The 26,731-nt window shown below is 43.9% G+C and overlaps 7 protein-coding genes across 11 annotated transcripts; 4 read left to right on the top strand and 3 right to left on the bottom strand.

The window, feature by feature from the left end:
- Positions 1–1,088: 1,088 nt before the first annotated feature.
- Positions 1,089–5,061, bottom strand: Oatp33Eb (Organic anion transporting polypeptide 33Eb). Its single transcript, XM_020953464.2, has 5 exons — positions 4,851–5,061; positions 4,588–4,776; positions 3,475–3,631; positions 2,114–3,411; positions 1,089–2,043 (listed from the first exon to the last, which is right to left on the bottom strand). Exons 1-5 carry the CDS (start codon positions 4,915–4,917, stop codon positions 1,217–1,219), a joined length of 2,538 nt encoding a protein of 845 aa, XP_020809123.2. The 5' UTR covers positions 4,918–5,061; the 3' UTR covers positions 1,089–1,216.
- Positions 5,062–5,574: 513 nt separating this feature from the next.
- On the top strand, positions 5,575–7,978 carry LOC110184824 (V-type proton ATPase subunit S1). Its single transcript, XM_086835185.1, has 5 exons — positions 5,575–5,732; positions 5,795–5,900; positions 5,970–6,219; positions 6,287–6,916; positions 7,578–7,978. Exons 1-5 carry the CDS (start codon positions 5,635–5,637, stop codon positions 7,787–7,789), a joined length of 1,296 nt encoding a protein of 431 aa, XP_086691311.1. The 5' UTR covers positions 5,575–5,634; the 3' UTR covers positions 7,790–7,978.
- Positions 7,899–13,508, top strand: Oatp33Ea (Organic anion transporting polypeptide 33Ea). Of its 4 annotated transcripts, none has more exons than XM_020953465.2 (8): positions 7,899–8,505; positions 10,455–10,787; positions 10,846–11,087; positions 11,151–11,403; positions 11,470–11,960; positions 12,034–12,227; positions 12,317–13,005; positions 13,062–13,508. In XM_020953465.2, exons 2-8 carry the CDS (start codon positions 10,568–10,570, stop codon positions 13,223–13,225), a joined length of 2,253 nt encoding a protein of 750 aa, XP_020809124.2. In that variant the 5' UTR covers positions 7,899–8,505; positions 10,455–10,567; the 3' UTR covers positions 13,226–13,508. The 4 variants fall into 4 exon arrangements, with proteins under 4 accessions (XP_020809124.2, XP_020809125.2, XP_020809126.2 ...); XM_020953466.2 differs by having other exon boundaries at positions 8,287–8,505; positions 10,459–10,787; XM_020953467.2 differs by having other exon boundaries at positions 8,294–8,541.
- Positions 13,509–14,368: 860 nt separating this feature from the next.
- eRF3 (eukaryotic translation release factor 3) lies at positions 14,369–20,108 on the bottom strand. Of its 2 annotated transcripts, none has more exons than XM_020953457.2 (7): positions 19,372–20,108; positions 17,102–17,290; positions 16,271–17,040; positions 16,120–16,206; positions 15,881–16,057; positions 15,644–15,812; positions 14,369–15,582 (listed from the first exon to the last, which is right to left on the bottom strand). In XM_020953457.2, exons 1-7 carry the CDS (start codon positions 19,754–19,756, stop codon positions 15,539–15,541), a joined length of 1,821 nt encoding a protein of 606 aa, XP_020809116.1. In that variant the 5' UTR covers positions 19,757–20,108; the 3' UTR covers positions 14,369–15,538. The 2 variants fall into 2 exon arrangements, with proteins under 2 accessions (XP_020809116.1, XP_086691310.1); XM_086835184.1 differs by lacking the exon at positions 19,372–20,108 and adding an exon at positions 18,973–19,079.
- Positions 20,109–20,123: 15 nt separating this feature from the next.
- On the top strand, positions 20,124–23,312 carry SC35 (SR family splicing factor SC35). Its single transcript, XM_086835186.1, has 5 exons — positions 20,124–20,593; positions 20,729–20,859; positions 21,645–22,086; positions 22,147–22,241; positions 22,689–23,312. Exons 1-3 carry the CDS (start codon positions 20,516–20,518, stop codon positions 22,045–22,047), a joined length of 612 nt encoding a protein of 203 aa, XP_086691312.1. The 5' UTR covers positions 20,124–20,515; the 3' UTR covers positions 22,048–22,086; positions 22,147–22,241; positions 22,689–23,312.
- A 116-nt stretch (positions 23,313–23,428) lies between these two features.
- On the top strand, positions 23,429–24,599 carry LOC110184829 (protein CFAP276). The gene is made up of 3 exons (XM_020953474.2): positions 23,429–23,670; positions 23,724–24,139; positions 24,263–24,599. The coding sequence occupies exons 1-3, from the start codon at positions 23,630–23,632 to the stop codon at positions 24,382–24,384; spliced, it is 579 nt and encodes a 192-aa protein (XP_020809133.1). The 5' UTR covers positions 23,429–23,629; the 3' UTR covers positions 24,385–24,599.
- Positions 24,150–26,475, bottom strand: Trm1 (tRNA methyltransferase 1). Its single transcript, XM_020953473.2, has 4 exons — positions 26,345–26,475; positions 25,819–26,282; positions 24,686–25,765; positions 24,150–24,626 (listed from the first exon to the last, which is right to left on the bottom strand). Exons 1-4 carry the CDS (start codon positions 26,369–26,371, stop codon positions 24,461–24,463), a joined length of 1,737 nt encoding a protein of 578 aa, XP_020809132.2. The 5' UTR covers positions 26,372–26,475; the 3' UTR covers positions 24,150–24,460.
- Positions 26,476–26,731: the final 256 nt, after the last annotated feature.

Here is a 26,731-nt window from a genome sequence, read left to right as displayed (position 1 = left end):
ATGATTTATGGGGTCGGAAATGGCTCCTTCACTTATTTTTACGCTTCTGACTGAAGGTGCATTACCATTTTTGAACCGATATTAACAATATTTTTATTTGAAAATTTTCCACAAATCAAAATTTAAAAATCTCATAACTCAGCCAAAAACGCATTAATTTCAATTCGGAAAGCGGCAGTATGTTAATTTTTAGCAGGTTAACAAAACTGCATACTCCATTTAAAATGTGAATTTTTGGCCGATTTTTGCAAATTTTCATGATGTAACCCCTTTCCTTTTTTCCGAAAAATGGGAAATTTCTGAACAAAATTTTTTTCGGCCGGATAAAGCTAGAAAGAAAGGCCTGTAGATGCTGATCAAGAATATATATGATTTATGGGGTCGGAAATGGCTCCTTCACTTATTTTTACGCTTCTGACTGAAGGTGCATTACCATTTTTGAACCGATATTAACAATATTTTTATTTGAAAATTTTCCACAAATCAAAATTTAAAAATCTCATAACTCAGCCAAAAACGCATTAATTTCAATTCGGAAAGCGGCAGTATGTTAATTTTTAGCAGGTTAACAAAACTGCATACTCCATTTAAAATGTGAATTTTTGGCCGATTTTTGAAAATTTTCATGATGTAACCCCTTTCCTTTTTTCCGAAAAATGGGAAATTTCTGAACAAAATTTTTTTCGGCCGGATAAAGCTAGAAAGAAAGGCCTGTAGATGCTGATCAAGAATATATATGATTTATGGGGTCGGAAATGGCTTCTTCACTTATTTTTAAGCTTCTGACTGAAGGTGCATTACCATTTTTGAACCGATTTTAACAATATTTTTATTTGAAATTTTTCCACAAATCAAAATTTAAAAATCTCATAACTCGGCCAAAAACGCATTAATTTCAATTCGGAAAGTTGTTCTGTGTTAGTTATGATTGGGATAATTAAATATTTTTCAACCAAACATGGCATAATCGATTCAGCTTTTGATGCTGATCAAGAATATATATGATTTGTAGGGTCAGAAATGACTCCTTCACTGCTTTTCAAGCTTCAGACTAAAATAATAGTACCCTGCCAGAGTTATGGCATTGATTTTGTATGAAATGAAAAATAACTTTATTTGTTCAAATGATTTATCTTTACACATTGAATCTGGCTTAAGCTTAGGAATCTATTTGTAACTCTATGTATAACTCTTTAGAATACTTTTTGTGGCCTCCTCAGAAATCCGTTTCTGGGCTTTGTGGCCTGGTGTCATCCGACAGCCTTTGGTGCTGGGTTTCTGCTGGTCTTGGAAGATCCGAGCTTATAGGAGCTACTTCCTGATGGTGAGTCTGTGGCAGCACATATGCCTGGGGCGGAACTTGTGGTTGAACTTGTGGCTGGGTGACCACCACATGATCGTCGTGATCGGTGTCAACGGTATCCTGACCTCGGTCTGCCTCCTGCTTGGGAGCGTTGAAGGACTTCAGATTTCCCAACTGGCTGCGAACGTCCGACTCGGACAGGAGATGCAGGGGGACATTGGCAGGCACTGCCAATCGTTTGGGACTGGTGCTGCCATCGTCCGGCTTGCGTCTGTCTGGTGGGAACACAACCTGTGCGTAGGTAACACCACTGCCAATCGGCTCCACAATGCTCTGAGCTCCGCCCGACGAGGTGGTCACCGAGCTGGGGTTCCTGAAAACCGATATTGTTCCTTGATGGTCTTCCGACACCTGGGGAGCATCCCGTCGTTGCATAGGCGAGGCCTGCGCCAAAGATGTGGTCATGGTAGTAACAGGACTACCGCCTCGGGGAGCAGTTCCCGAAACTGTTGTTGTGTCCTCGTGCGGAATTGGCGCATACAGACTGGGGGTGTAATTGTTATCCGTCACCTTGCAGTTGTACAAGTTCAAGCCCTTGGCAAAGACATAGACAAAGATGTCGAAGAAGATGCTGGCCAGTATAAGCGAGGCGGTTAGAATATCTATTATGTTGCCATGCTTGGGCGTCTCCCGCAGCAGGCAACGCTCATAGTTGGGAGCCCAGTAGACACAAGTGGAACCTGGGAAAAGGTTAGGCAAATTAAGTAAGTAATAACAATTAGCAAACATTTTTCCATAACAAATACTCACGTGTCACCAGGTCGTAGCTTAGATGTACTGGAACATAGGCGAAAAGTCCCACAATCATAAGCTCAAATGCCAAGGCCAAGGTCTTGTCCTGTGGCAGGACAGCTCTCAATGTAATCAACGTCTTGCCAATGGCTCCAATGCCCATAAGGAAGGCCACCGAGATACTCATAATCTGGAAGATGATAATGGCCGACTGGCAGCTGTCGGCACTACATGCTCCAGCGGTGGCCCTCATCTGGCCAGTGGAGTTCATAGTCTGATCCCCGCTGCAGCTGCATCCCTCGAACAACTGGAAGCTGTTGATCGAGGTCTGTTTGGAGCAGCCGGCATAGCAGGGCGAGAAGTAAGTAACCGAGCCATTTTCCGGACAGACCGGCATGAAGGCGGTGGGCGTGCACAGGCACTGGCTGGAGCAATAGGGTTGGCTCAGCTTGCCTCCCACAATGCCAGCGATGGCACCAACATCGCACTTGACAAAGACCAAGCCCACGAATATGGCCACCAAATGCAAACTCAAGCCGATATTAATTCCAGTAATGGTTCGAGCGGAAAGCCTTGCCTTGGAGATAATCAGTCCGCTGATGAGCATTCCAACAGCCATAACTGGTGGCTTGAGGAAGTAGGATACAAATGCCGAGGTCCACTCCTCGGTGAGGCCATCTTGCTCGTTGTAGGGCAGGAAGAAGCGACTCTGCAGATAACTCTCTTCCTGGATGCCAAAGTTAACCACCGCACTCTGCACACACATAATGCTCAGCAGGTTGAACATGAGCAGGCGGTTGTTGAACAACCGCTTTAGCGATGGCCAGAAATCAGAGTCATCCAAGTAGGTGGAAAACTGACTGCCAAAGGCTCGCATATTGGACTGTTCCATGATCCGCTGGGCGGCCTGATGGATCACCGTCTTGGGCAGTCGTTTGGGGAACAATCCCAGGATCACGGCTCCCACGAATATAAAGGGAGCTATGATCACCCAGCCAAGCCACCAGCCCACATGGGTCAAGCCGACTCCCAGGACCAAGAGCGAGCCCATTTGCTGGCCAAAAACGCGGGCAGCCAGAGCGGCTGCTATCACCGCCGGACTGTCCTGTGACAGAGAGTTGTCATCGATGTAGCTCACGCCCAGCGTATAATAAGCCAGACTTCCCATGCCCAGAGCCAGCTGCAGTACAAAGAGCATGGCCAGGGTGAGGGTGCTGCTCTGGGCCTCGGTTAGCGTTAGCTTCTGGAACTGGGCCAGCGAGGTGGCACACAAATTGGCATCCAGCAGGGCATCCTTGGGCTTGGCACCCTCTGCACTGAAATGGTATTAATTTAGATTCAATTAGCTTGTTGATTTTCTCAGCTTCATTGATACTCACAAGTTCATAATGGAGGGAATCACGGCCACCACGCAGGTGACTGCCTGCAGCATCAGAGTTCCAACCAGCCATTTGATGGGATGATAGACATCCGCCCAGTAGGCAAAGGCCAGGGCAAAGACTGCCTGGACGAGACCACTGGTCACCAGCAGCCAGTCTTGATAGAAAAAGATGAAAAAGGTATTATTACAGCGTGTGCAGGTGTTTTTCCTATTTTGTTGTTAGTGTGTTTTGTGAACCCCTGTTATTCGCAACCTTATCTAACCAGGCGATATGACGTATGAGTAACGCAACAAAAACGGACAAAAGGCATTCTATAACTGCTGTCAGACTTTTATTGAGGGAAAACCACTTCCGTTGGGTATGGGACTGCCTTACGAAAGAGAGCATTTCTTCAGGAGGGGAGAGAAAAAAGGAGGAAAATACGTATTAACTTTTGCTACGATTATGAATTGCGAATCCCTGTGCCTGGTGATGACGCATACAAATGTCCACACAGTCATAACATTACAAGCAAGTTAAAACAGTTTATGATTTGCTTTATAAACTATCAAATACCCTTTTCTTGGAGTTGATTGTAATATGCCTAATAATAGATTATAGTTTAATAGATAAGAACTATGTGGCTTATATTTAATAGGCACAAGATAGCTCGATAAATTTGTATTGTAAAGATTAAAACCAATTAGTTGTTAATTTCACCCTTTCACGTAAGTAAATAAATACAAAGTTATAGTTTAAAATATATTAACCTTAACTACAATTCAGAATGTTTTTTTTCGTAACAATATACCTTTTCCTCTAATAATTTCTGGTAGAAGTTAAAAAATAGGAGTAACCTGTACAAAATATCCATATTATTTCCTATAAAACTGATTTCCTTTACAATTGGAATATTAATACCTTCATTCAGTTCAATTAGAAATACCTGACACCAAAATAGAGCAGACCCAGACCCACTCACAATCATGAACACTATATCGCAAAACTGATAACTGAACAGAAATCTCCACGTAGAACCCGGCCAACACCTCAAATTCCCTCCGTGTTAGCATTTTCATTCTCGTTTATTTTTGCGATAATAACCTCTAAGGTATTTTGGGCCTTACTCACCGACTAGCAATGTACTGTATCCGAATTCGAGTGCTGCCTGTTTGGCCGAAACCCGGAAGTAGGACTCACAAACGCCCTGAAAGGTACCGGAAATGGCCAAAACCAGGACAAATGTACGCAAGCGGGCGAACTTCTGGCATCCTGGTCCACGGCACCAGCCCAGGCCCTTGATGCCGCAATCTACACTATCTGTGTGATATAGAAAATTCACTATTAATAGCACGAAATCGAGGCTGATGATCGTCAAGATTTGGGTCACGCACCATCGGGTATATTGTTGGCATTGACCGCTATCTGCGATAAATCGGAGTTGCGGGTATTTTGCGCCATATTCTTATTCGATTTGGGTTGGGGTTTCGATTATATTCACTTTACTCGTATGTCGTATTGATTTATTGATATATATATTGGTTTTCAGTGGCCCTGGGGCTATGGCATCTTTGCCGGGCTAAGACCAAACGCACCAACGTCTATTCGAAAGGAGGAACGAGCGAGAACTGTGGAGCTCTGGCCTGGCCAGAACCACCATCCCCTCTTACTCGCTCTCTCGGGATTGATAAGCAGCCAACTGTTATCTTATCACTATTTATTTTTCTCCTTTCTTTTGTTTCTTTGGTATTCATGTCTTTAATAGCAACTTTATTGCCGCTGCTTACGCATGCTCTTGGATCGCGGCAGCATGTTGCAGCAACAAGTTGCTATACATTTGTGAAAGGGAGCAGATCTTGAGAATTTCGGAGAATGGAAAGAGGTTCTTGAGGATTTCAGGAAACATCTTTATATCAAGACTGTATCGATCTTTGAAGCGAAGGTTAATAAATAAGCAAACATTGCACAATTGTGATATATATGCAATAAATCCCTATAAATGAACGCATATTTAAAATCCATATTTCCTATATATGATGGCTCTCCAAAACTAATACGACAGTATCCAGATAAACCTAAGCAGTCTAGCAGTAAATTTCAAAAATCAGTTGACTGATGTTTAAATAAGCACATAAGACCTGATAATCAAATTAATTTAAAGAGCTTAAACTATTAAAAATGCTTTTCTTATTATGGCTGATTTGGACCTTGAATATCTTTACGGTTTCCGCTCACATTTCAAGTTCGCCTCCAGTTCTGATCTGGGGAATCAAGACGTGAGTAACTCTTGTATTATAAAAAATACTATATTTTCCCTAGCTATGTGTATATTTTGCAGTCCTAAAGCTAGGACAATTTTTCGTTCTGTTACGAATAAACACTTTTACTCACTGATGAAGAAAATACAAAAGGATCACATGATTGTGATGTATTTCGCATCCGAGGTATTTATATTAAACATCCAGTGCTCTTAACTGTATGCATTATATTATTATATTTTTTTTTAATTTAAGCTATCTGCCAGGGACATCAACTGTGCGCAGTGTTTTTCCCACTTGAAGCTCATCAAACCCATGAACTATTACAGTCAGGTGGAGGAACCCTTGAAGGCATTGCAAAAAGTCAGTGCGAAAACCACTAAAATCGTCTGGCATAAGCCCATGATCATTAACCAATCTCAAGTTCCCACGAAAATGAAGATACCATGTCAGGCGGGTCAAATTCATGCTTTCAATTTCAACGATCGCAACCTAATAGTTCATGGTGATTAGGAAACCTTCTTTACCTACACCTTCTTAAATATTTAAATATTTTCCTTAACATTTTCCAGACTATGCCATGGGAGTGTCAAACTTGCAGTTGAAAAACTGTCCTGTGGTCCATGCTTACACCGCCCTCACGGAGGAGAAACAGTCATATCTACGTCGCATAAATCATTCCATTATTATCAGAACTCGGAAACAAGACATTGGCCGCCGGCATCGTAGTGATGCTAGCAAGGACTATGCTCCCCATCTTAGCTTCACTCATGCCAATGGGACCAATGGAACAAGTGGATTGACCATCCTGCGCTGCGAGCAGGCCATCCTCGCCTATAGCCACATCATGGTAGCGACCAAGGGATCGACTGGGAAAGCGGCTCCGATCATCCGCACGCACGTGACCCTCTTAGAGAGTAGCTATAGCATGCAGGTGGGCATTTACAACAAGCTGGCTGATTTGGACGAAGGCTTGATTCTCGTACTGGACATGAAAAACGGCCCACTGATTATAGAGGTGTTGCCGGTGAAGGGAAATTGGCACCTTACCCGCGTCATCCTCGACGAGACAACCTTCTATCCGACGGATCTTATCTTTTTTAGCTCCGATTTCAGTCTGTGCTGCAGTGATGTGTCCTTCTTTTCCAAAGACAGGTTGCTGCTGAGTCTGTTCGACTTTTACTTGGATATCATCAGTTCGTGTGAGTATCTGCTGAGGTGTATTTGAATATTTCGTTTTTATAGTATAAATACATAGGATATCATAATTTCAGTCAGAAGCTTAAAAAATGAGGAGTCATTTCCGACCCTATAAATCATATATATTCTTGATCAGCATCAAAAGCTGAATCGATTAAGCCAAGTCTGGTTGAAAAATAAATTTTTCGGATTTTGTCCATTTTCTGAAAAAATCATAAGGGGTAGTACCATCATTAAAATTGTCAAAAATTGGCATAAAATCGAATTTTCTAAACTAAGTATGCAGATTTATTAGCCCAATCATAAGTAACACAGAACAGTTTTCCGAATTGATTAGTGCATTTTTGGCTGAGTTATGAGGAAAATTGGGGAACCAGCTCTTTCGTTTCTGACTTTTATCATTGGTATAACTATACAGTAACACCTTATGTTGTCTATATTTTTACCAACAAATTGAATCATCAACAATGAATAATGTTTCTCCCGGAAGAAGTCTATAAAATAAGAACGATATCATATACATTTTAATAATAAATACTTATAAATTTATGTATTTTCCTTATTTTAAGCCACCAGAGGCCAGCCAGAGATTTATGATATAGGATAGGATTTAGGATATGTGGATACATGTATATTAAATGTTGACCACCTTTTCTTCCACAGTCGACGAGAGTGGAATGCTGTTGACGTACAAGGCGAAGCCATGTTGGAGTTGCTCTAAGTTTTTATCACCGACCCTGACCCAGACCCTGGTCGTCATGTTCCTCTTCACGGCGATCCTAAGTATCGGCTTGTCATTCATTACCAGCATTGGACGGAATAAGTTGGTGCAGGTGGCTGCCGAACCAGATCTGTACATCAAAACGGATCGGTAGAGGGAATGGAATTCCTCCGTACTCTAAGGGCAACCCTCGCGGACGCTCTTTGAGGCACATGCGACATACTCTCCACACACATTCTGCTAATTCACTTGCTTACAATTCTAATCGCTTGGTGGACACGGTTGGGGTCGGTGGGGCCGCTGGGGGTCACAGATCGTAATAATAATGTCATTGTCGCGTTCCTTTATTCTCTGTTTTGTATTGTCATAACGATTCCGAACGTACGTACTATCCCACTCGCGGGGCAGCAAAACAAAGAGGTATCCGATAAGGCGCGAGGTGTGAGTTCTTTGAGAGATGATGTCCAAAACTCAGTTTGGCACGTGGGCCATCGCTGGAGAGGAGCGAGAGTGAGAGAGTGCTCCCTTCGATCCCAACGATAGCCGACTCCCACCGAGGCTTTATGGCTCTGATAAAGCTTTATCAGGCTTCGATTGGACAGCCGCAAGCGGCAAGCGGACACGGCCAGCTGGCTCGGAATTTCGAATTTTACTTCTCAGTTTTGCTCGCGCCTCGATTCGGACCGGTTGCCCACCTACTGGTTCCTTGGGAAAGGAACTCGAACAAACGGCAATTGAATTAATCGTACGAGTGCCGCCGCCGCCACCGATTAGATTGTGCTGCAAACTAGACGAGTGTGACTATTATTCGGCATTCGATAATATGCGCGTTATATAGGCAACGGCAACCCTCCAGTTGAGTCAAGTAACGTACGTACACCTGTCTGGTAATCAAATCCAATAATTGTGAGTTTTTTGCTGGGCATTCGCCGATCGACATTGGGGTAGTTTCGCCATGCGGAAGGAGTCTCAGTCAGCTGTTTCATAAGAGGTCCTTGGGTGAGAGATCTTAAGATGTCTAAGCTTTGAAGAGCTCTCTTTAGGTATTAATTAGTTAGGAACTCAAATAAATTTAATATAAAGTGAAAAAACAAACAATTGCAAGATATTGCTGTAGTTTTGCCAGGCAGAAATAAGCAATCCTCAGGGGATTTCTTAAAAGAACTATTGAAGTGCTTGCAGTATTGATTCATTTGCGATTTATTTTGTTTAATTAATTAATTTAAAGTGAAGTGATTACGGAGAAAAATAGGAAATTGGTGTATTTTTGTCACAAGGAAGTCTTTGTAAGCAATTTTATAAGGGGTCCTTAATAGAGTCTTTAACTTAAGTATCTATCAAAGTGCAAACACTATAATTTGATAAAGAAAATAAAATGCCTTCGTGTAAATACATTAATTAATTTAAAATGGAGTGCCTTTTTTAACATTTTTCTAGATCCGAAGAACCATTTAAAGGCTTATGTAGCTGACGATTTCATTAAATGATATTTAGTTGTAATTATTAGGTTTAAGTACAATTGAAAGCTTATTTTCTAATTATTAAAGAGATTAATTATATATAAATTACATAAATGTTTTTTTTTCCCCCTTTTCTTAATCTTACAAATATACTTATTATGATGGTCATAATATCAATACTAGGAAATTTGATTAGGAACAAATTTTGAGACCTCTAGAATATAATAAAAAGCTTTAAGAAAAATAACAAATATACGAATTGAAGTGGAATAATTTAATGTTGTTTTTAGTTATCAGTTTCAATATTTAATGGTTATGTATAAAAGAATATTATTTCCTTTATTTTCCACAACCAGATCAACCATACTTACAACTGAAGAGCCTCACAACTTGTATATTTTTTAACTAATCACTAGCTTCAGTGTTTTAAATTATGATTGGTGATAAACATAAACCTAGGGCTACTATCGAAATGTCCGAATTTTGTTGTTGTTTTGACACAATCAAAATAGATGGAAAGCAGACAGCTTATAGGGTAACCATGAGTTCTTCTGAGTCACAACAAAACGTGGTTTCATGCTGTAATTAATCAGCCTCAAATCAATAACATGATAAGCCTGGAATTACATTACGGAATTTAAAATTGTGGGCTTGAAATCTATCAGTCAGTAGGTTCGTTAAACTGATTTTGTCGGGGTGAATTCTAACTGATACAATATCAAAAAAGAGTTCCATAGAATTATTATTATTATTATTTTTTAACCTTGTTTACCAAAATGTTTTTTGCCTGAGCAAAGTTGTTCTGGGTCAGATTTCTTGGCTTTAAGCAACCTATCAATATGATAAGCAGGTGGATGGATTACCAGTTGTTGATCCAGAAACTCTCTACCTTCCGATAAGATATCTTTGAAGGTAAGAGAATGATTCCGATGATTTTACCATGGCATGATCAATTAGGAAGAGATGTGTCCCAGTGGTCATCGTTATGCGGTTAAAATAGCCAGTTATTGTTGCTCCCCAATGACCATATAGATATCGCAGTATATTTGGCAGCCGCAAAACATGTTTATCTAATCGCTCCGGCCTAGACCCAATGTGTGTGATCTTGAGAAGGCGGCATTATCGTTACTTAATCAATAATACTCCGAATTTCCCTATCTCCGCAATTGAACGGCTTTTATAAGCCCTAAACGATGTCCCAAGATTTCCAGATTCCTAGAGTCACGATTACGGGAGTGATTTTCAATTAGCAGAGAGCATGGCGAAATTCATTCGATTTTGGGAATGGAGATGGCTTTTCCTCATACTCCGGGGTGCATCCAATGATTTACTGTAGTGTTCGTTCAAACCCTTTTGCAGACAGAGTGCCTTCAGCTATCTGACACAATCTTATCGCTTGCCATCGCCGATGATTGGCTGTGGACTCCAGACAAGACAATAGCATCTTCACCTTTCAAGATAAGGAATCCAAAATGCCGGAAACGAAGCGCAGGGGCTCGAACCCGCCGCCTGGTCACTACATGTGCGGCATGGCCAACTGGCATCCACAATGGCTGCAGAAATATGCCACCACCAAGATGTTCATGGCCGTCTATGGGTTATTGGGCACAATCCAGGCCATGTCCTACATGTATTTCATTGTCACACTCACCACGCTGGAGAAACGCTTTAAGATTCCCAGTCAGACCACTGGTAAAATATACCTGTTATTGTATTATTATTGTAATTAAAAAATAATCATAACTTTTAGGAATCATACTTAGCGGCAATGAAATCTCGCAGATAATGCTTTCCCTCATCCTGTCCTACATCGGAGGTCAGCGAAATCGTCCTCGCTGGATAGCCTGGGGCATTGTCTTCTGCGGCTTGTCCTGCTACATTCTCGTCCTGCCGCACGTTATCTACGGAGCTGGACAGGAAGTGCTGATGTTGACCAAAGAGTACCAGGATAGCCTGCTGAATGGCACCTCTGGCGAGGGACTGCCCCTACTGGTGATTATTATATTATATATTCTAGTGGAAATCTTACTCAACTTGATCCTGAATCCCTTGTAGAATACCACTGCTGCACAAACCGAGCAGCTGTGCGGCGTGGGCAAAACGGAAGAGGGTTGCGATGATCTCTTCACCTATGTGCCTCTGGTGCTGATCTTTCTCTCCCAGTTTGTGCTGGGTGTGGGCAACACCATGTACTACTCCCTGGGACAGACCTACTTGGATGACAACACCAAGAAGACCAATACTCCGCTGATGTTGGCAGTGGCCATGGCCCTGAGAATGATAGGTCCCATCGTGGGTTTCCTGTTTGGTAAGATTGTTATGTTCATGAAATTATGAATATATAATTAATCAATTCCAACCTACCCCATCCAAGGCTTCATATCGCTGAACACCTTCATCGATCCCAGCAAGACGCCGCTGATCGACAACAAGGATCCCCGCTGGCTGGGCGCCTGGTGGCTGGGTTGGGTCATCCTTGGCACTCTCATGTGCCTCTTTTCAGGCCTCATCGGACTCTTCCCCAAGCAGCTGCCCAAGGCCAGCGATCAGGGCAGACCCAACTCCCATTTGCCGCTGGCACTGCGTCAGACAAAGGAGGAGCTGAAGCGCGAGGAGAACCTGTCGCTGAGCAGTCGCTTCTCCTCGAATGCTGCCCTGGACAATATTGGAGCGGCGGGAGCCACCACGGAGCTACCCAAGCTGAAAGACTTCCCTCGGGCTCTGATGCGACTCCTGCGCAACAAGCTACTGATCTTTAACATCACCTCGGGCGTCTTTTATATACTGGGAGCCTCTGGTTTCATGACCTTCCTCACCAAGTACATGGAGGTGCAGTTCCACAAGAGTGCCCAAGGTGCCACCGTTGTAAGTAGAATTTTTGAAGCGGTTGAAGGCTGCATACCATTTGTTATTAATTAAATTAATTCTTGAATTTCAGGTTGTTGGTCCTGTCTCTATTTTAGGCATGGTTGTGGGTCTGATTGGCTCCGGTCTGGTCATCTCCAAGAAGAAGCCACATGTGAGTAAGGTGCTCATGTGGAATGTGATTGTGGGTGGCATCTACATCTTGGGACAGATCTCGTATGCCTTCCTCTACTGCCCGGATACCTTCTCCATGACCCATGTGGGAGAGTAAGTGCCCAACATATGACTTTCTAAAGGAATCCTTATTCTTATCTTTCTTTATATTAAAACCCTGTAATCCTTTTCATTTCCTAAAGGTTAAATCTTACAAAAACATGTAATACAAACTGCTCCTGCGAAGGAATCAGCTACACACCTGTCTGCCACGAACTATCGGACACCACCTTCTTCTCCGCCTGCCATGCCGGCTGTCGGGGATTTAATACCACTTCCAAGGTTTATGAGGACTGCAGCTGCTTGGCCGACTTGACACCGCCGTCCAGTGCAGCCCAGCGGTTCCTGAAGCTCATGGAGCCCGTCACTACTATAGAGCCCGATATGGACATGGAGACCACCACGGACTACTTCCTGAGTGGGGTGCCATTGCTCAACGCCGAGGGAGACTTTGACGAGGATAGGCTGTTGTCTAGGTCCAAGAGATCAGCTCCGGACCAAGTGCTCCGTCCGGGTATCTGCACCCAGAACTGCAACTGGAGCTTCTGGGTCTTCTCCCTCACATCGATGGTGGTCAACTGGTTCGGCTCGTCCGGTCGTGTGGGCAATGTCCTGGTCAACTACCGTGCTGTGGCTCATGAGGACAAGTCCTTTGCCCAGGGATTGGCACTGATGATGATCAGTTTGTTCGCTCTGATTCCGGGTCCCATTATGTTTGGACGACTCATCGATTCCACCTGCCTGGTGTGGACCAAGACCTGCAATGGCAATGGCAACTGCCAGCTGTATGATCAGACGCGGTTCCGATACTCTCTGAACTTCTTGTCCTGCGGTGAGTTTCTCTATAAAGAAAGTTGTGTGGAAAATTTCGAATTATTTTTATTTCAGTTCTCACCTTCCTTGGAATGTTCTTCGACTACCTGGTTTGGTATTATGGACGCGATCTGGACATTTATGGCGACCAGGAGGCCAAGGAAGAGGAGCGTGCCAACCGAAAGGACAGACCAATTACTCCACTTCTGGCCAAGAAGTCCGACAAGGAGGACTATTAGGGAAGGAATACCATTCGTGATACTCAATTCTAAGGAGTAGTTTCATGTTTCATTCAGCAATAGTATAAGCTTCTGTACGGAATTACAGAGATCGGGGCAATGCCAATATTACACAGCCATATGTACAAACCTCCCGCTCTTCGATAGGATATTTGCTCAGTGTATTCAGTGTACAACGTGTAATTATTTGTATTATACACTAAGATGTATTAATGTTATGTATCTTGTCTAGTTTTATAATAAACAACAAAATTAAAAGAATTTATTTGAATATAAAACAAAAGAGATCAGCTTATTAATGTTACATAAAATCACCAGATTTAAATTGAAAGGGAAATATCAGAAAATACACCCAATGAAATAAATTAACATACTGAATTTGGTTCGTTTGGTTTTCATCAGTTTTTTTTGTTTTTATTTTTATTTTTTCTTCTCACTTTTATTGATAAAAAATGTTCAAATTTATGCGAATCCTTTTTTATGGTTTTCTTGATTTCATTTCATACGTATATGTATAATAATAATACATTGAAATTTCGTTTTTTATTTTTTGTATAAATATTCCCGGTTTGTCTATATAATTTCTATTATTCCGATCTCTCCTATATATTCCTCAGTGGCTTAGTTTTTGACTTTCGTCAGGTGTTTGCGTGTGTACGAATGTCAGTGTCGGGGGCTGTGGTGTGTGTGTGTGTGAAACATTTAAATAAGTTTCCGCGTTGTCAACAATGTTATATCGCACTTACTATTACAATAATATGAATTAAGTATCTTTCGAGTTCGATTTGTAGGAGGCTGCTGCGAAAAGCGTTAAAAGCAGGTTCATATCCTTCTCGTTAAATTACTCGGTTAATTGAATTAACTCAGACAGGGGAGACTGTTCAACGTGTTATGTTAATTGATATTATTTATTGATTTACTTATTTATCTGACACCCCTCTCTCTCTCTCTGTTTTCTTTTAAAAAGCAACAACTTTTGATTTCAACTTTTCTGCCAACAAATCGGTAATAAATAGGGGAACAGGAAATTGGTTGGGGAAAACTCTGAATGATTGGAGTTGTGAATGTGTTGAAACCGCCTTGGTCCTGGATCATGATGGGGGGATTATGAACAAAATGAAAAATTAAAAAATGTTAGATCGCTTTTGGATTTTTGTTTCTGCTTAATAGCAAAAGGCATTTTTATTCTTTCATAAATGGGTTTCGTGCCCTGCGTTTGACACGCACGAATTCTTCAATTAACTAAATTATAAGAATAACCAAGATATTTTGTTTCTTGTCGCAAATAAAATGGGGATTTTTTCCAGAGAACATCGAATTTGGATTAAAAGTTAACAATTATATGCTTACATTTCTCGCTGAATGATGATGTGTGTGCTGTCGTGGTGTGTTTGTTACATTTTTCCAAACAACTTGCAATCAAAAGCAACTTTTAATCCGTGAATTTTAAGCTTAAACTTAAATTAAAGCATTTATATTATATCGTTTAAAAAAAGAAAAGAATACAAAAATATCGCATTCTACTATTTAGCAGAATATTTAACAAATTTGCAATTTAAAGGCGCTACAATTGAAGCTGAATGGGGAAAGGGAGGGTTGGGTTTTTTCGCTTGTACAAATACAAAAATTGGTTTAGCTTGCAGCTTTAGTTTTTTAAAAAATTGTCACGACTCTACGCGCGATTTAGGCATGTTTGTGTGTACGCTATTTAATTTTATGCTTACAGTTTATACAAAAAGGTAGTAAACCAAAATAAATCGCTCAATATCCTTGAGTGTGGGGCCTCCTCAACCAAAAAAAATCGTATTAAGAACCTATTAATGCTCCTCTCTATCGCGCTCTCTCGCATATGCTTGAGTGGTTTTTTGTCGTGTATTCATATAAATAGTACATCTTGTTTCGCATTTGGTTGCTGCCGAACTTTCCGTTTAGTTTTACACATAATATAGTTTATATTTCGTATATAATGCATTTCTGTTTCTATCTCTTAACTTCGTTCTGTCCGTCCGTCAGTTCGTCCAGCTTGTAAATTAACTTTTCGCTTGCCCTTCTATATAATGCACTTCACATTGCCTTCAGCTTCGATCCGTTTCCTCTAATCAATATATAATCAATAGCTATTGTTGATAGAAAGTAAAGTAACTATAGGTAAGTGAGAGTACTGTGTGTTGTGTGCTGCGTGTGGGTGTGTTGGAGTTTGTCAAATATAAAGAAAGCGTGGCGTGGCTGCTGTTGTTGTCTCTCCTCGGGCGTGCAATGCTATTTCAAAAAATCGCAGTGAAAGGCGGGCGCTCGAATTTAGCTTGGCTCAATTTATTCGACCACCTTCAGCACCTTGCCAATGGCAATGGTTTTGTCTGCAAGTAAAGTGATATTTAGTTGAGAGACATTTCTAATCAAGACAAGGCAAACACTCACTTTCATCTCGGAGCGTGAAACGGCCCATTTGAGGGAATAGCTTAAACTGTTCAAGGCAAATCATTCCGGAGCACTCGATGCGCATAATTGCCACCTGATCCTGCTTAACAAACCGTGGACGTGTTTTTGATTTATCCCCAGTCTTTTTGTCGACCAAACAGATGAGGGCCTAAACCAAAGAGCAATTAGAAGCGATTAGTTTCTGCCTAAATTATTGAAAATCTTAGGTAATCTTACCTTAACGGTGACCTCCTCGGCAGCGCAGTGTATATGCATCACAGCCGAGTAACCCGCACAGATAATTGATTTGTGTTCTAAGATTACGACCTGAGCATCGAAGATTTTTCCCGTCTTAATGGGATTAGTGGCATCGCAGAGCACAAAACCAGGCGAGACATCCTCCTCCTCGATGCCCTAATAAGAGATAAATATAAATATAAACATTCACATAATGGTAAATAAAGGTCTGTACTCACTTTCAGCTTGATCTTGACATTCTCGCCAGGTCCAACAGATGTGACTTCAAAATCGTCCGAGAACAATTGATCCACCGCCACTTGCGTCTGAAAATAGAGATCAAATTAATACCAAAAATTTACTATACTAATATAAAAGCAAATAACTTACCCTATTGGGCATGACCAGTAAATTCTGGCCCTTTCGCGCCGTTCCGGACTCTACCTTGCCCATCACAACGGTGCCCATGTCCTTGTACTTGTCCACAATGGGCATGATAAAAGGCCCGTCCGATTTGCGGTTGAGCGAGGGCAGTTCGTCGATGAACGGAATGAATGCTGGCCCCCGGTACCAGGGGCACAGTGTCTCCGGGATCTGGTCCTTAAGGCCGTAGCCGCTGAGGCCCGAGCAAGGCATAAAGGTAAGGTCCTTTGCCGGGTTGAAGCCCAGCTTCTTGAGGTATGGTAGTATCTTGTCTTTGCATTCGTTGTAGCGCGTCTGATCCCAACTGACCGTGGGATCATCCATTTTGTTCACCAGCACGACCAGGTGCTTGACGCCTGCTGTTTTGGCCAACATGGCGTGCTCGCGGGTCTGTCCACCGCGATCGAAACCCGTCTCGAACTCTCCCTTTCGCGCCGAGATGACCAGCACGGCGAGATCAGCCTGCGCCGCCCCTCCGATCATGTTCGGCACGAAGCTCTTGTGGCCGGGCGCGTCCAGGATGGTAAAGTGCTTGCGGTCAGTCTCGAAGAAGGCGCGTCCTACCTCAACGGTTTTGCCCTTGTCGCGTTCCTCCTGATTGGTGTCCAGCGCCCAGGACAGGTACCAGCTCTCGCGAGACTTCTCGCGAGCCTCCCTCTCGTATTTCTCCAGCGTTCGCTTGTCCACCATGCCGGTGAGAGACATGATCTGTCCGCCAATTGTTGATTTGCCAGCATCTAAGAGCGGGGAATGTGTCAATTAACCACAATTTGTAATTAATATTCTGCGTTAACTTACCAACATGACCGATGAACACAACGTTTACATGTTCTCGCTTGCTTCTGTTTTCCTCCACCTTGACCACCTTCTTCTTGGACACCTTGGGCGTGGCCTCACCCTCCGCGAACTCGGCATCCTCTGCCTCCTCGTCCTCGGGTGTGATCACTGCATCTTCCTCCACATCCCAGCTGTCAGCGGGATCGGTTTCTATATTACAAGGAAATATATGGACTTTAGTTTAAATATTTACAATGGGGAGTTCCAAGGTGATTGCGTAAGTAAATGCCATTGGAGAAGGTGTAAAGAAAAGAGTGTCGAAGACCATAGCAATTCGAAAGCATCCAAATCTGATCTGCTTGTTTAAATACAAAATAGCTTTTCCAAATAGACAAACAAACTCGTTTATCTTATGATCGGTAATGATAATAACAATTATTGCATAAATAACACATTTCCGAGGAATTATTAGGGTAAAAATTCCCAGGAAAACACTTCGAAGAAGAAGGTTGTTAGAAATTCAAATGTATTCCTGAGATTTGTAATACGTATATAATTGTAACACATGTATAGACCACTTTTCAAATATCTGGCTTTCGGGCTATAAATTTGGGTCGACTTGTATTGAATCGAAACTCAATACTTGTGGCGAATTTTAATTTATTAGCCTTGTGGGATTTCTATGTGAGTTGTCAAGTTGCAATCATTCTTCCGGGTAACCTGTTTTTATACCCTTGCAGGGGTTACATCGTTAAAGTTTTGATAAATTGATAAAAATGATTATTTTTTTTAATTTTTTATTGAGTATCCAGATTTGTTAACCTAACAGAAACTAGCATAGAAAAGCTTTCTTATTTGAAATTAAAGCTTTTTTGACATAGTTATGAGATTTTTAAGCATTCGAAAAACTGAAAAAATATAGATAAATTACGATTCAAAGAATACGTATGTTTTAAGATTTTATTTTGATCTCGGAAATCGATCATGTGATTCATTTGAAAACTGTAAGGGTATAGAAACTTGGGCTTCCCGAAGTTATTTTCCTTTCTAGTTCTTGCTTTTAACTACTTGGAGCTATACAGGTTGGATTAGCTAGTTACTGGCACATGCACTTGCTCTGTTGACCTGGCAGCCACATGCTAATTGCTAATTACCGACTCCGGACAACCAGCCAGCCAGGCAGTTAGGTGACGGATGAGTCATGTGCCTGTTGACAAGATTGGTGTGCCGTGCCGGGTGACAACGTGCGTGCTCGGTTTCTGGTGGAGATTGCTATGTAGTTGTCAAGTGGACTGGATGCCGAACCTTTTACTGGACACTGTTGGCGAGGTTTGAACTGCTCGCGTAGGAACTTATTCCGAGCTCAGTTGTCTACTAACTTGTTCTGCACGAGGAATTTCATGGCTTCTTGGAGTACGCACAGCGAGACCCGACGATCTTAGTACTCATGTTTACAGATATTTAACTAGGATTGAAGAATATATTTTTGGCATCAACAAGGAGCCAATGGGAGAGCGTGCTGCGAACGAGCGGAAATGTAAAAGCCAACAGTGCCAAATCGACGACAAGCTCTTTTCGCTATTTTCGTCGTTAGAATCAAGTTTGAAGCGGTTTCAACCGCCGACGAGCTGCACTAAGCGCTTCCATTCGGGCCAAACAGAAAAACATTACCAACAACTGTACGGTGGAGTCGCTGCGATAGCGAGTGAACCAGAGCCACCGTCAGCTGAACGCCAACAGTCCAGTCCGCACACCGAAGCTGGGCGCAGCATAGGCTCCAATAAACGTCGAGCAAAAACGCAAACGTGTCAAAAACACACCAATGAGGGGAAAGCAGTGGAATTGTGTGTGTGTGAGGCAAATGGACAAATAAACGTGGACACAAAGCGTACAGGCAGTAAAATGGCAGTGAAAACAGCTGCTCGTCAACGTCGCCGGGAGACTAACTGCAGAATGATATGGACACGAACGCGAGAATGGGGCGAGCAACACATGCTACGCCGACTGCTGCGTCGACGCAGATTGAGGTTATGTGCTGCCGATAATCACCTAAGCACACAGCAATTCCTTTCTTTCGCCTGCCACTGCGCTTTGTTTCATCTCCTCCCGATCACCCATCCTCTAGACCTTCGACCTCTAACCTCCCAGCACTCGCTGGGTGCCAGCAGGTAGCAACAATAACACGCTGCTTTGTTGACGTCACAGAGGAAGAGTTCAATGGACGGCGGGCGTGGGGATTGGGAGGGGGTGTGTCGGGCTGCCTGATACATTTGGGACTGAGTGCTATTTACCATTGTTTGCGTTGAGGCTCTCCACGGGCGTCGCTGCCGCCGTTGCTGCTGGCGAGCCCGGCGCTGGCGATGCAGAGTTGGAGGAGGTGACCGCTGCCGCTGCCGCCGCCGGCGCAGGAGGAGGTGCTGCTGCTGCCGCAGCTGCTGGCAGGGCATTTGTGGATCCGCCGCTACCGGTGGAATCGGGTGTGGTGGCTGGTGTGGCAGATCCGGATCCAGAGGCCGGATCAGTGGCCACGGGTGGCGGTGGAGGCGGCGCGTCCGCCTCTGCCACCGTCGCTGCCGCGGCGGCCACGCTGTAGCTGAAACTGGGCACGAACTCGACAGCGTTCACGTTCAGCGTGGAGAACTTTGTGCTGATCTCCGTGTTTTCCTGCGCGGCCATTCCCTGTGGTGCTGTTTTCCTTTTTCGACCGTTGAAAATCTCTCGCTTTTTTCACGCGACACACTTTTTTGCTGCTGCGCTGCTTCTTCTTGCTGCTCCCGCACTCACACACACACGCGGTCGTTTGGAGTCGCTTCGTTGTGAATGCCTCTAAATTTAGAAATTTACAATTTTTTTCCAAGCCACGAAACAGGGTTGTCACACGTGGACAATATTATCGGGAACTCGATATTTAAAAATGGGAACCTTGCTTTGAATATCGATAGTATCGAGAATCAACAGTGCTCCGATGTTTCCCAGCAAAACGTTAACAGAAAAATGCTAGTGAATGTAAAAAACCAGAGCGATTAACAGAAAATTGAGGGGTGAATTGAAAAAAAGAGAGGAGTTAACAGACAAGTGCGGTACATTTTACAGACTGAGAGGATTTAACAGGGTTTCATTTAGTTTCGACTGCAGATACTTTTGTATCTTGAATACATAAATTGATCGGTTGCGCGTCCTTACGTTTTTCACGTTTACCCACCCAAAATTTCAAAATAAAACGACAAAAACGAAACAAAAAGTGGCTATAAAGTGGCTAGTTGCAAACTTCAAAAGCTTTTCCATAAACGTCAGAAATAGCTAAACTGGCAGCAGGAGCTTTAAGTTTTGCCACCACTATACGTGTCAGACGCCGTTTAGGAGAAGAAAAAAGAAAGAACTTACTTGAATTAGCAACTCGTGTATTTCGAGTTGTAAAAAGATTTCACGATTGATATGAGCAACGGTGGCAGTGGCGGGGGCTTGGGCGGAGCTCGGCCGCCCCCCAGGATCGACGGCATGGTGTCGCTGAAGGCAAGTACCGAGCAGAAAAAAAGTGTGGGAACGGCTTCCAAAATGGCGACCGGCTTGCGACGTTGTTAGATAACCTATTTTTTCCGGCATGCAAGCAAATATCAGGGTTTAAAAATATCTATCTATATCCGGCAGGTCGACAATCTCACATACCGCACCACACCGGAGGATCTGCGTCGCGTGTTCGAGCGCTGCGGCGAGGTTGGCGACATCTACATACCGCGGGATCGCTACACACGTGAGAGTCGAGGATTCGCCTTCGTGCGGTAAGTTTCGGGAAGGGGGGATTCTGAGAATTATTCTGAGAGATAACTTGGTAAATGTGTAAAAACAACTGCACAATATTCAAAGCACCTTTCACCATCTTAAATTTTTCACGTTTTTCTTGTACACTGTTATTAAATCTGCACTTTTTGCTTATTTTGAAGGTGTTTAGCTCAATCTCTGAACATTTTCCTCAGCAAGACGTGCCAGATTAAATGTGTTCACTTGCAACTGTTGCCTACTCAACCTTTACTAGCCAACATACTGAGAATACGACAATACCATGATTAAATTCAAGTTAATAATATTGTATAGGGATATTATCATATGTAATGCTTTCTTATTCCATGCGCACATTATTTGCTGACCATTGAAAATGTTTCAGCTATCAATCTGTACGTTTTGTTTAGCAAAAATGCGCCAGAGCGACTGTGTTCACTTGCAACTGTTGCCTACTCAACCTTTACTAGCCAACATACTGAGAATACGACAGATAATTGTAAAAATAACCTAATATAATAATAGTTTTGATAACAAATCAAACGAAATTAACCGCCCAGGTGTTAGATTCGCATTATTTGCACTCCTTGAATATATATCAGCTTGTAGTCTGTGTATATTCCTAGCAAAACGATGCCAGAGCGACTGTGTTCACTTGCAACTGTTGCCTACCAAAACCCTGCTAGCCAACATACTGTGAAACCCTACAATTGAATTTATAGTAATTTAGGATCCTACGTTTACTTATTTTCGTCTTTGTAAAGCCTTACAATTCCTCTTTTTTCAGCTTCTATGACAAACGCGATGCCGAGGACGCACTCGACGCCATGGATGGTCGCATGTTGGACGGCAGGGAGCTCCGTGTGCAGATGGCCCGTTATGGCCGCCCGTCGTCGCCCACACGCAGCACCGGCAGCCGTCGTGGTGGAGGAGGTGCTGGCGGTGGAGGATCTGGAGGCGGAGCACGTCGCCGCTCTCGCTCCCGCTCTCCGATGAGCCGCCGTCGTTCACGCAGTCCACGTCGTCGCTCCTATTCGCCGCGCTCTAGGTCTCGCTCGGCCACCAGCCATTCTCCGGAGCGCCGCTCCAAGTTTTCGCGCAGTCCGGTGCGCGGTGATAGCCGCAATGGGATAGGAGGTGCCGGAGGAGGTGTAGGTGCGGCTGGCTCCCGTAGCCGCAGCCGCTCCTAAATGCAGAAATATTACGTTCCAACTTGTGGAGAGTGCGAGGTGGGTTTTAGTCTGTCACGTTGGCTATATTTATTACTAGTTAACTTTCCCCCCCTTCAGATATGGCTCGCTGACAAGGCCCGTTTCTTGATTCCGATCCAACAACCGGATACGATGGGCTTCTCATCCTGTGTCATGCTGTACCCGAACAGCAGGTATACAAACCATTGAACAGTCTTACACTTTACACAACTATATATAGCGAACTATTTTAAGTTTCGGCAGAGAAAAAATTAAGTAGAGAACATGCAAATATTATGTTTCGAACTCGATGCCCGGCCCTATTCTATGGCCGATTCAATGCATCGATGTTCTTTCAGATTAGGCTTTTGATATACTTAGTAGCTAGTAGCAGCGATCCTTGAACAAAAACAGAAACAAAACAAAACAATAAACTCAATATACCATGGCGTACTTATCGAAGAAAGGTGACAGCTAAAGGAGGAGAAGGAGAAAGATGAGAAGAAAGAATGAAGAAGGGGATGAGTGATATTAGGACAGCTCTCTGTTTGTTTCGTTCCGTTCGATTTCCGTTCTGTGTACCTTTTAACGACAAAACTTATTAACAAGCTTCTCCCACACGTTTATTATTATACATGCAGGCAATGGTGTGTGGCAGTTGTTGCGGTTCAGATAAGATTGTGGTTAAATCGCGAGAGGGAGGATCAGCAGCAGCGCGCACCATCGTAGCTACAACTCCTAACTACCCGGGAGCGGACATCGCTTAGCCGCTGTTGCTGTTGCTGATGCTGCTGCTGTTGCTGTTGCCGCCGATGTTGTTGCCGTTGCAGTTTCCCGTTTCCGGTTAGCCGCTGCCACAGTCACACTCCTGATGCCGCTGCTGCTGTTGTTGGAGCTGAGCTTGGGAGCTCTGGGAGCAGAGCTATTGATCGTAGTTTCCAGTTTGCCGTCGTGTTCCGTCACCTCTTCTCTCGTCTCGTCTCGTCTCATCTCGTCGTTTGTTGCTGGTTGGCGTTCTTGGTGGTTTCCTGTCTCTTGGTGGGCGTATCTTTTGACTTTAGGAGAAAACAAAAAAACATTTCCAGCTGGAGGGCAAGGACAATCGCAATTAAAGCTGGAGAGGATCCACCGTTCTGCGACTATTCGATGGGGTTTTCTAAATGGTCTCAAAAAAAGAGGGTGAGTTTTGACTACTAACCACGCTTTCTTTCAGTCAAAAGAAAAATTCAATAAAGATTTAATTTTTTTCTAATTAAAAACATAAATATTGACTTTATGTGGAACGAATAATGGAAATGGTTTCTCTTTTGGCATATCCGATGGATATTATGAATATGATCTTTTTCTATTACATTTTGGGCTTCATTAATTTAGTTCGGTTCCTGGTCCGTTTCCCTTGACATCCGTAACCCAGCAGGCGAGTTTTTTATTGACAAAACATTTGCTGGGATACCAAAGTCAAGTCCTACACATATTTTGTATATCAAACACGACCTGTTTGTATTCCCCTATCGGACCTTACACACTTCAGCACCAAATTCGATTGATAAACGAGGAACGGAGGTTCTTCTCGGCCAGCAAGATGATCCAGTATGATACGGTTGTGGTTAAGAATGTGTCCTGGTAAGCTGTATATACTCTTCTTAAACGACTTGGTATTTGAATGGAATCCTTAGGCAGCCGGACCTCCATACGGAGGGCACCTATGTGTGCCCCTTTCCGGAGCCACCGATGCCAGAGCCCGATCTGCGGGCGGGCAACTGGCACGGCCATCTGGAGCCATACCAGCGGCTCTTCTACCATCAGACTATGAACTCTGTGCGTGCCAGCAAGCGCTATCGTGCTAATCCAACCATCCCAAAGGATACGCTGGACTTTCAGTTGCAGTCACGTTACGACCATACCCGTGAGGCCTTTCCGGATAAGGTTGACTATGTGATGCAGCGGGAGACGTGCCGGGCAATTACTAGTTGGTCGGCACCTGGAGCAGCCAAGGAGATAGGTGCGCAACACAAGTCGTTCCGGGTGCTACGGAACACACGTATGATTCGCCGTATGCAGGAGGACGCTTTAGGTCATCCATTACGCATTGGTAAGGCTACTTTGTTCTTATATAATTTACAAAATTATTACTTTAATGTAAACCTTCTAAAAGTAAAACAATAAGTATGAACACAAATTGATTCAATTATCCGATCTCTTCTACTACTCCTAGGTGGTTGCAAGGAGAAGATTCATCCGCACAGCACCAAGCTAATATGCAGTGGCGTCCACAACCAGTTGGTCAACAATGGGTTCTCGCGACAGACCTCCGACGGCAACTTCTTCCGCTACTAGGCACACTTTTGCCTTACTTTACTTTAGTTGATTTTAATTTTGGATTCATGAATAAATTTGTGGCTAGGAGCAGTTGTCACGCAGTCGCCTCCAGCTTTGGCTGCTTGGCCAAGTGTTCCTCACCATCTGGTTGTGGTGGGGCATCCATTTGATCTCCATTGCCCGGCTGCTGTTGCGTCGTTTTGTGACGCTGCTTCTTGTTCTGGTTCCGATAACTCTTGGGCAGTTTGTTGTCACCAATCCTGGAAAGGGGGTAGGATAAAGTAAGTTAGACAAACTATATTAAGATTCCCAAGCTTACATAATGGTAGCCCTGGTGCCCGGTCCCCAATGTGGCGTTGGATTTTCCTGGAAGCGCGATAAGGCCGATTTACGGCTCTTCGGATTAGCGGCCGGGTGGAGTTCATCAAACTCGTAGTCCTTGGTGCAAGGCTTTGACAGTATGGCCTGTAATGGAGTGCCAGGAATCATGCGGTCTGGATTAACCGGGTGCCGCTTGCTCCAGCTACGCAGGATATCCCACAGCACGGCTGGCGGAGCGTCCGTCTTCAAGGAGTTCTTTGAGGCATGCGAGTAGGAGACCCGGTAGCCAGCGTGCAGAATGGCGGAGCGGAACTTCAGCATGGGTACAATCTCCAGCTTGAGCACGCAACAGAGCTTGTCCGGTGTGTAGTAAAGCGGGACGTCCTGCAACTCCTCCTGTACCATGGACAGCACTCCCACGATCCGCCGCTGGGTGCCTAGGGATTCAAGCGGTGGTTCCTGTACTGCCTTTAGAAGATCCTGAACGAATTCCGGGTTGTGCAGTGGAGCTGACCAGATTGGCCCTCCTAAGTGGTGCCTGTGGCCGCAGTGCTCGCACTGCGAGTTGACCGCCGGACCAGTGGGTATGCCAAATTTCAGCTGCTGCGGATTCCCCGTAGTGGGATTGGGCTTGGTTATGCCCAGAGGTTGCAGAGTGAAGGTTTCGCAGCCGGTGCACTGGTACATCCACGACTGCTTGCTCATCGAGAGCTTGCACTGAGCCTGTCCAACGTACACTCGAACAAAGATGCGAATGTAGAAGTCCGCCGAAATGCTTAGCAGCGGCTCGATGTACTTGCCATGCCTATTCGCATGGCTTTCGATGCAGTGCAGCAGTATGCGCAATGCCATCTCATGACAGCACTTCATGCGCAGCGGCACCGATCCATACTTCACATAGCACGCTTCCGGAGCATTGCCGGCCAGCACGGCCATATCGGTGGCGGTCACCAGCAGCAGGCCGCCGTCCACAAGGCACTGCATAGCGCCATCTAAAAAGCGATTCGGACAACCATACGGATCCAGGTCTACGGCATCGAAGCGCTTCTCGGGGGCAGTCGAAAGGTACATAACAGTCCTATAGGATATAGTTGTTAACTAACATTTATTGGATAGTATTTCAACACTTACATGGCATCCGCGTGGCTGGCCTCGATTAGCTCCTCAACCTTATTGTGCCGCACATTCGTGTTGATGGACGCCACCGCCTGGCGGGACAAATCGTTGGCTACGATCTGGCGGACACCAGCGATCTCCTGGGCGTAGCGGATGCTTCGCAGACCGGTGGCCGCCAGAGCCTCCAGGATCCGCAATCCATCCTCATAGCGTGTGCCTGCCACATAGACAGGGGGATCTTCTGGAACGCCAGTTTCGGGTTTCTCCTCCCCCTCGTTCTCTTTGACCCTCTTTCGCTGCTTTTTGAGAGCCTTTTCGCTTCTTTCCTTGGCCAATCTCCGGTAGTAGATGTTCAGGACGGCAATGCTCAGATCCCGGTTGAATTCCTGGACAGGATTGTAGAAGACGTTGCCGCCGGAGACGATCTCCGCGTTGCGTTCACGTATCACGTTCTCATTGGGGTTCTCCGCAATGGCAGCCTGCGGAAGGGACAATGTGTTAAAAGGCTTTTATTTATTAAAAAATAATATTTAATAACAACATGCGGTTTCTCCTCGTCGATTTCCATTATTATCGAATATTCGATTAGTTTAGCCGACTCAATTTTAAAATGCCTATAGCACTGTTTTATGAGCGTTATTAAGCCTTTTACGTTTTTTGAGTTATTTACGGTAATAAATCATTGATTCTCGCAAGTCTACGCTATCTTTAGTTTTATTTTTGTTTGGGCGAATTCGAGACAGCCGTAAATATTCATTTATATATTCATTATATTATTGAACCAATATTAAAGGTTTATGGGCATTTCGGAAATAAAATACAGAATATTTGGTTAATACTATATTAGAAAAGCTACGAAAGATTTTAAACTTCTTTAAAAATTGTGCCAAAATAAATTGTTTGAAATAGATGTGGCAAAAAGCGTATG

The sequence above is a fragment of the Drosophila serrata genome, unplaced genomic scaffold (assembly GCF_035046125.1).
Source record: "Drosophila serrata isolate PLE 108 unplaced genomic scaffold, ASM3504612v1 contig_275, whole genome shotgun sequence".
Classification (NCBI taxonomy): Eukaryota; Metazoa; Arthropoda; class Insecta; order Diptera; family Drosophilidae; genus Drosophila; species Drosophila serrata.
The sequence above is the reverse complement of the archived record's forward strand: the minus strand, read 5'-3'. Positions and strand labels throughout refer to the sequence as shown.

What these genes read in the sequence shown, in the direction of transcription:
- LOC110184829 (XM_020953474.2), top strand. Translation starts at nt 23,630, where the DNA reads ATGATCCAGTATGATACGGTTGTGGTTAAGAATGTGTCCTG. An exon ending in GTGGTTAAGAATGTGTCCTG is followed by an intron (nt 23,671 to 23,723) that starts GTAAGCTGTATA and finishes TGGAATCCTTAG; the next exon opens with GCAGCCGGACCTCCATACGG. An exon ending in AGGTCATCCATTACGCATTG is followed by an intron (nt 24,140 to 24,262) that starts GTAAGGCTACTT and finishes TACTACTCCTAG; the next exon opens with GTGGTTGCAAGGAGAAGATT.
- Oatp33Eb (XM_020953464.2), bottom strand. Translation starts at nt 4,917, where the DNA reads ATGGCGCAAAATACCCGCAACTCCGATTTATCGCAGATAGCGGTCAAT. An exon ending in ATACAGTACATTGCTAGTCG is followed by an intron (nt 3,632 to 4,587) that starts GTGAGTAAGGCC and finishes TTTTCTATCAAG; the next exon opens with ACTGGCTGCTGGTGACCAGT. An exon ending in ATTCCCTCCATTATGAACTT is followed by an intron (nt 3,412 to 3,474) that starts GTGAGTATCAAT and finishes ATACCATTTCAG; the next exon opens with TGCAGAGGGTGCCAAGCCCA.
- Trm1 (XM_020953473.2), bottom strand. Translation starts at nt 26,371, where the DNA reads ATGGAAATCGACGAGGAGAAACCGCAT. An exon ending in TCGACGAGGAGAAACCGCAT is followed by an intron (nt 26,283 to 26,344) that starts GTTGTTATTAAA and finishes TCCCTTCCGCAG; the next exon opens with GCTGCCATTGCGGAGAACCC. An exon ending in GCCAGCCACGCGGATGCCAT is followed by an intron (nt 25,766 to 25,818) that starts GTAAGTGTTGAA and finishes TATATCCTATAG; the next exon opens with GACTGTTATGTACCTTTCGA.
- eRF3 (XM_020953457.2), bottom strand. Translation starts at nt 19,756, where the DNA reads ATGGCCGCGCAGGAAAACACGGAGATCAGCACAAAGTTCTCCACGCTG. An exon ending in TGTGTTCATCGGTCATGTTG is followed by an intron (nt 17,041 to 17,101) that starts GTAAGTTAACGC and finishes CCCCGCTCTTAG; the next exon opens with ATGCTGGCAAATCAACAATT. An exon ending in CCGAGGAGGTCACCGTTAAG is followed by an intron (nt 15,813 to 15,880) that starts GTAAGATTACCT and finishes TCTTTGGTTTAG; the next exon opens with GCCCTCATCTGTTTGGTCGA.
- LOC110184824 (XM_086835185.1), top strand. Translation starts at nt 5,635, where the DNA reads ATGCTTTTCTTATTATGGCTGATTTGGACCTTGAATATCTTTACGGTT. An exon ending in TGATGTATTTCGCATCCGAG is followed by an intron (nt 5,901 to 5,969) that starts GTATTTATATTA and finishes TTTTAATTTAAG; the next exon opens with CTATCTGCCAGGGACATCAA. An exon ending in CTTGGATATCATCAGTTCGT is followed by an intron (nt 6,917 to 7,577) that starts GTGAGTATCTGC and finishes TTTCTTCCACAG; the next exon opens with TCGACGAGAGTGGAATGCTG.
- Oatp33Ea (XM_020953465.2), top strand. Translation starts at nt 10,568, where the DNA reads ATGCCGGAAACGAAGCGCAGGGGCTCGAACCCGCCGCCTGGTCACTAC. An exon ending in GATTCCCAGTCAGACCACTG is followed by an intron (nt 10,788 to 10,845) that starts GTAAAATATACC and finishes CATAACTTTTAG; the next exon opens with GAATCATACTTAGCGGCAAT. An exon ending in CATCGTGGGTTTCCTGTTTG is followed by an intron (nt 11,404 to 11,469) that starts GTAAGATTGTTA and finishes ACCCCATCCAAG; the next exon opens with GCTTCATATCGCTGAACACC.
- SC35 (XM_086835186.1), top strand. Translation starts at nt 20,516, where the DNA reads ATGAGCAACGGTGGCAGTGGCGGGGGCTTGGGCGGAGCTCGGCCGCCC. An exon ending in ACGGCATGGTGTCGCTGAAG is followed by an intron (nt 20,594 to 20,728) that starts GCAAGTACCGAG and finishes TATATCCGGCAG; the next exon opens with GTCGACAATCTCACATACCG. An exon ending in CGAGGATTCGCCTTCGTGCG is followed by an intron (nt 20,860 to 21,644) that starts GTAAGTTTCGGG and finishes CTCTTTTTTCAG; the next exon opens with CTTCTATGACAAACGCGATG.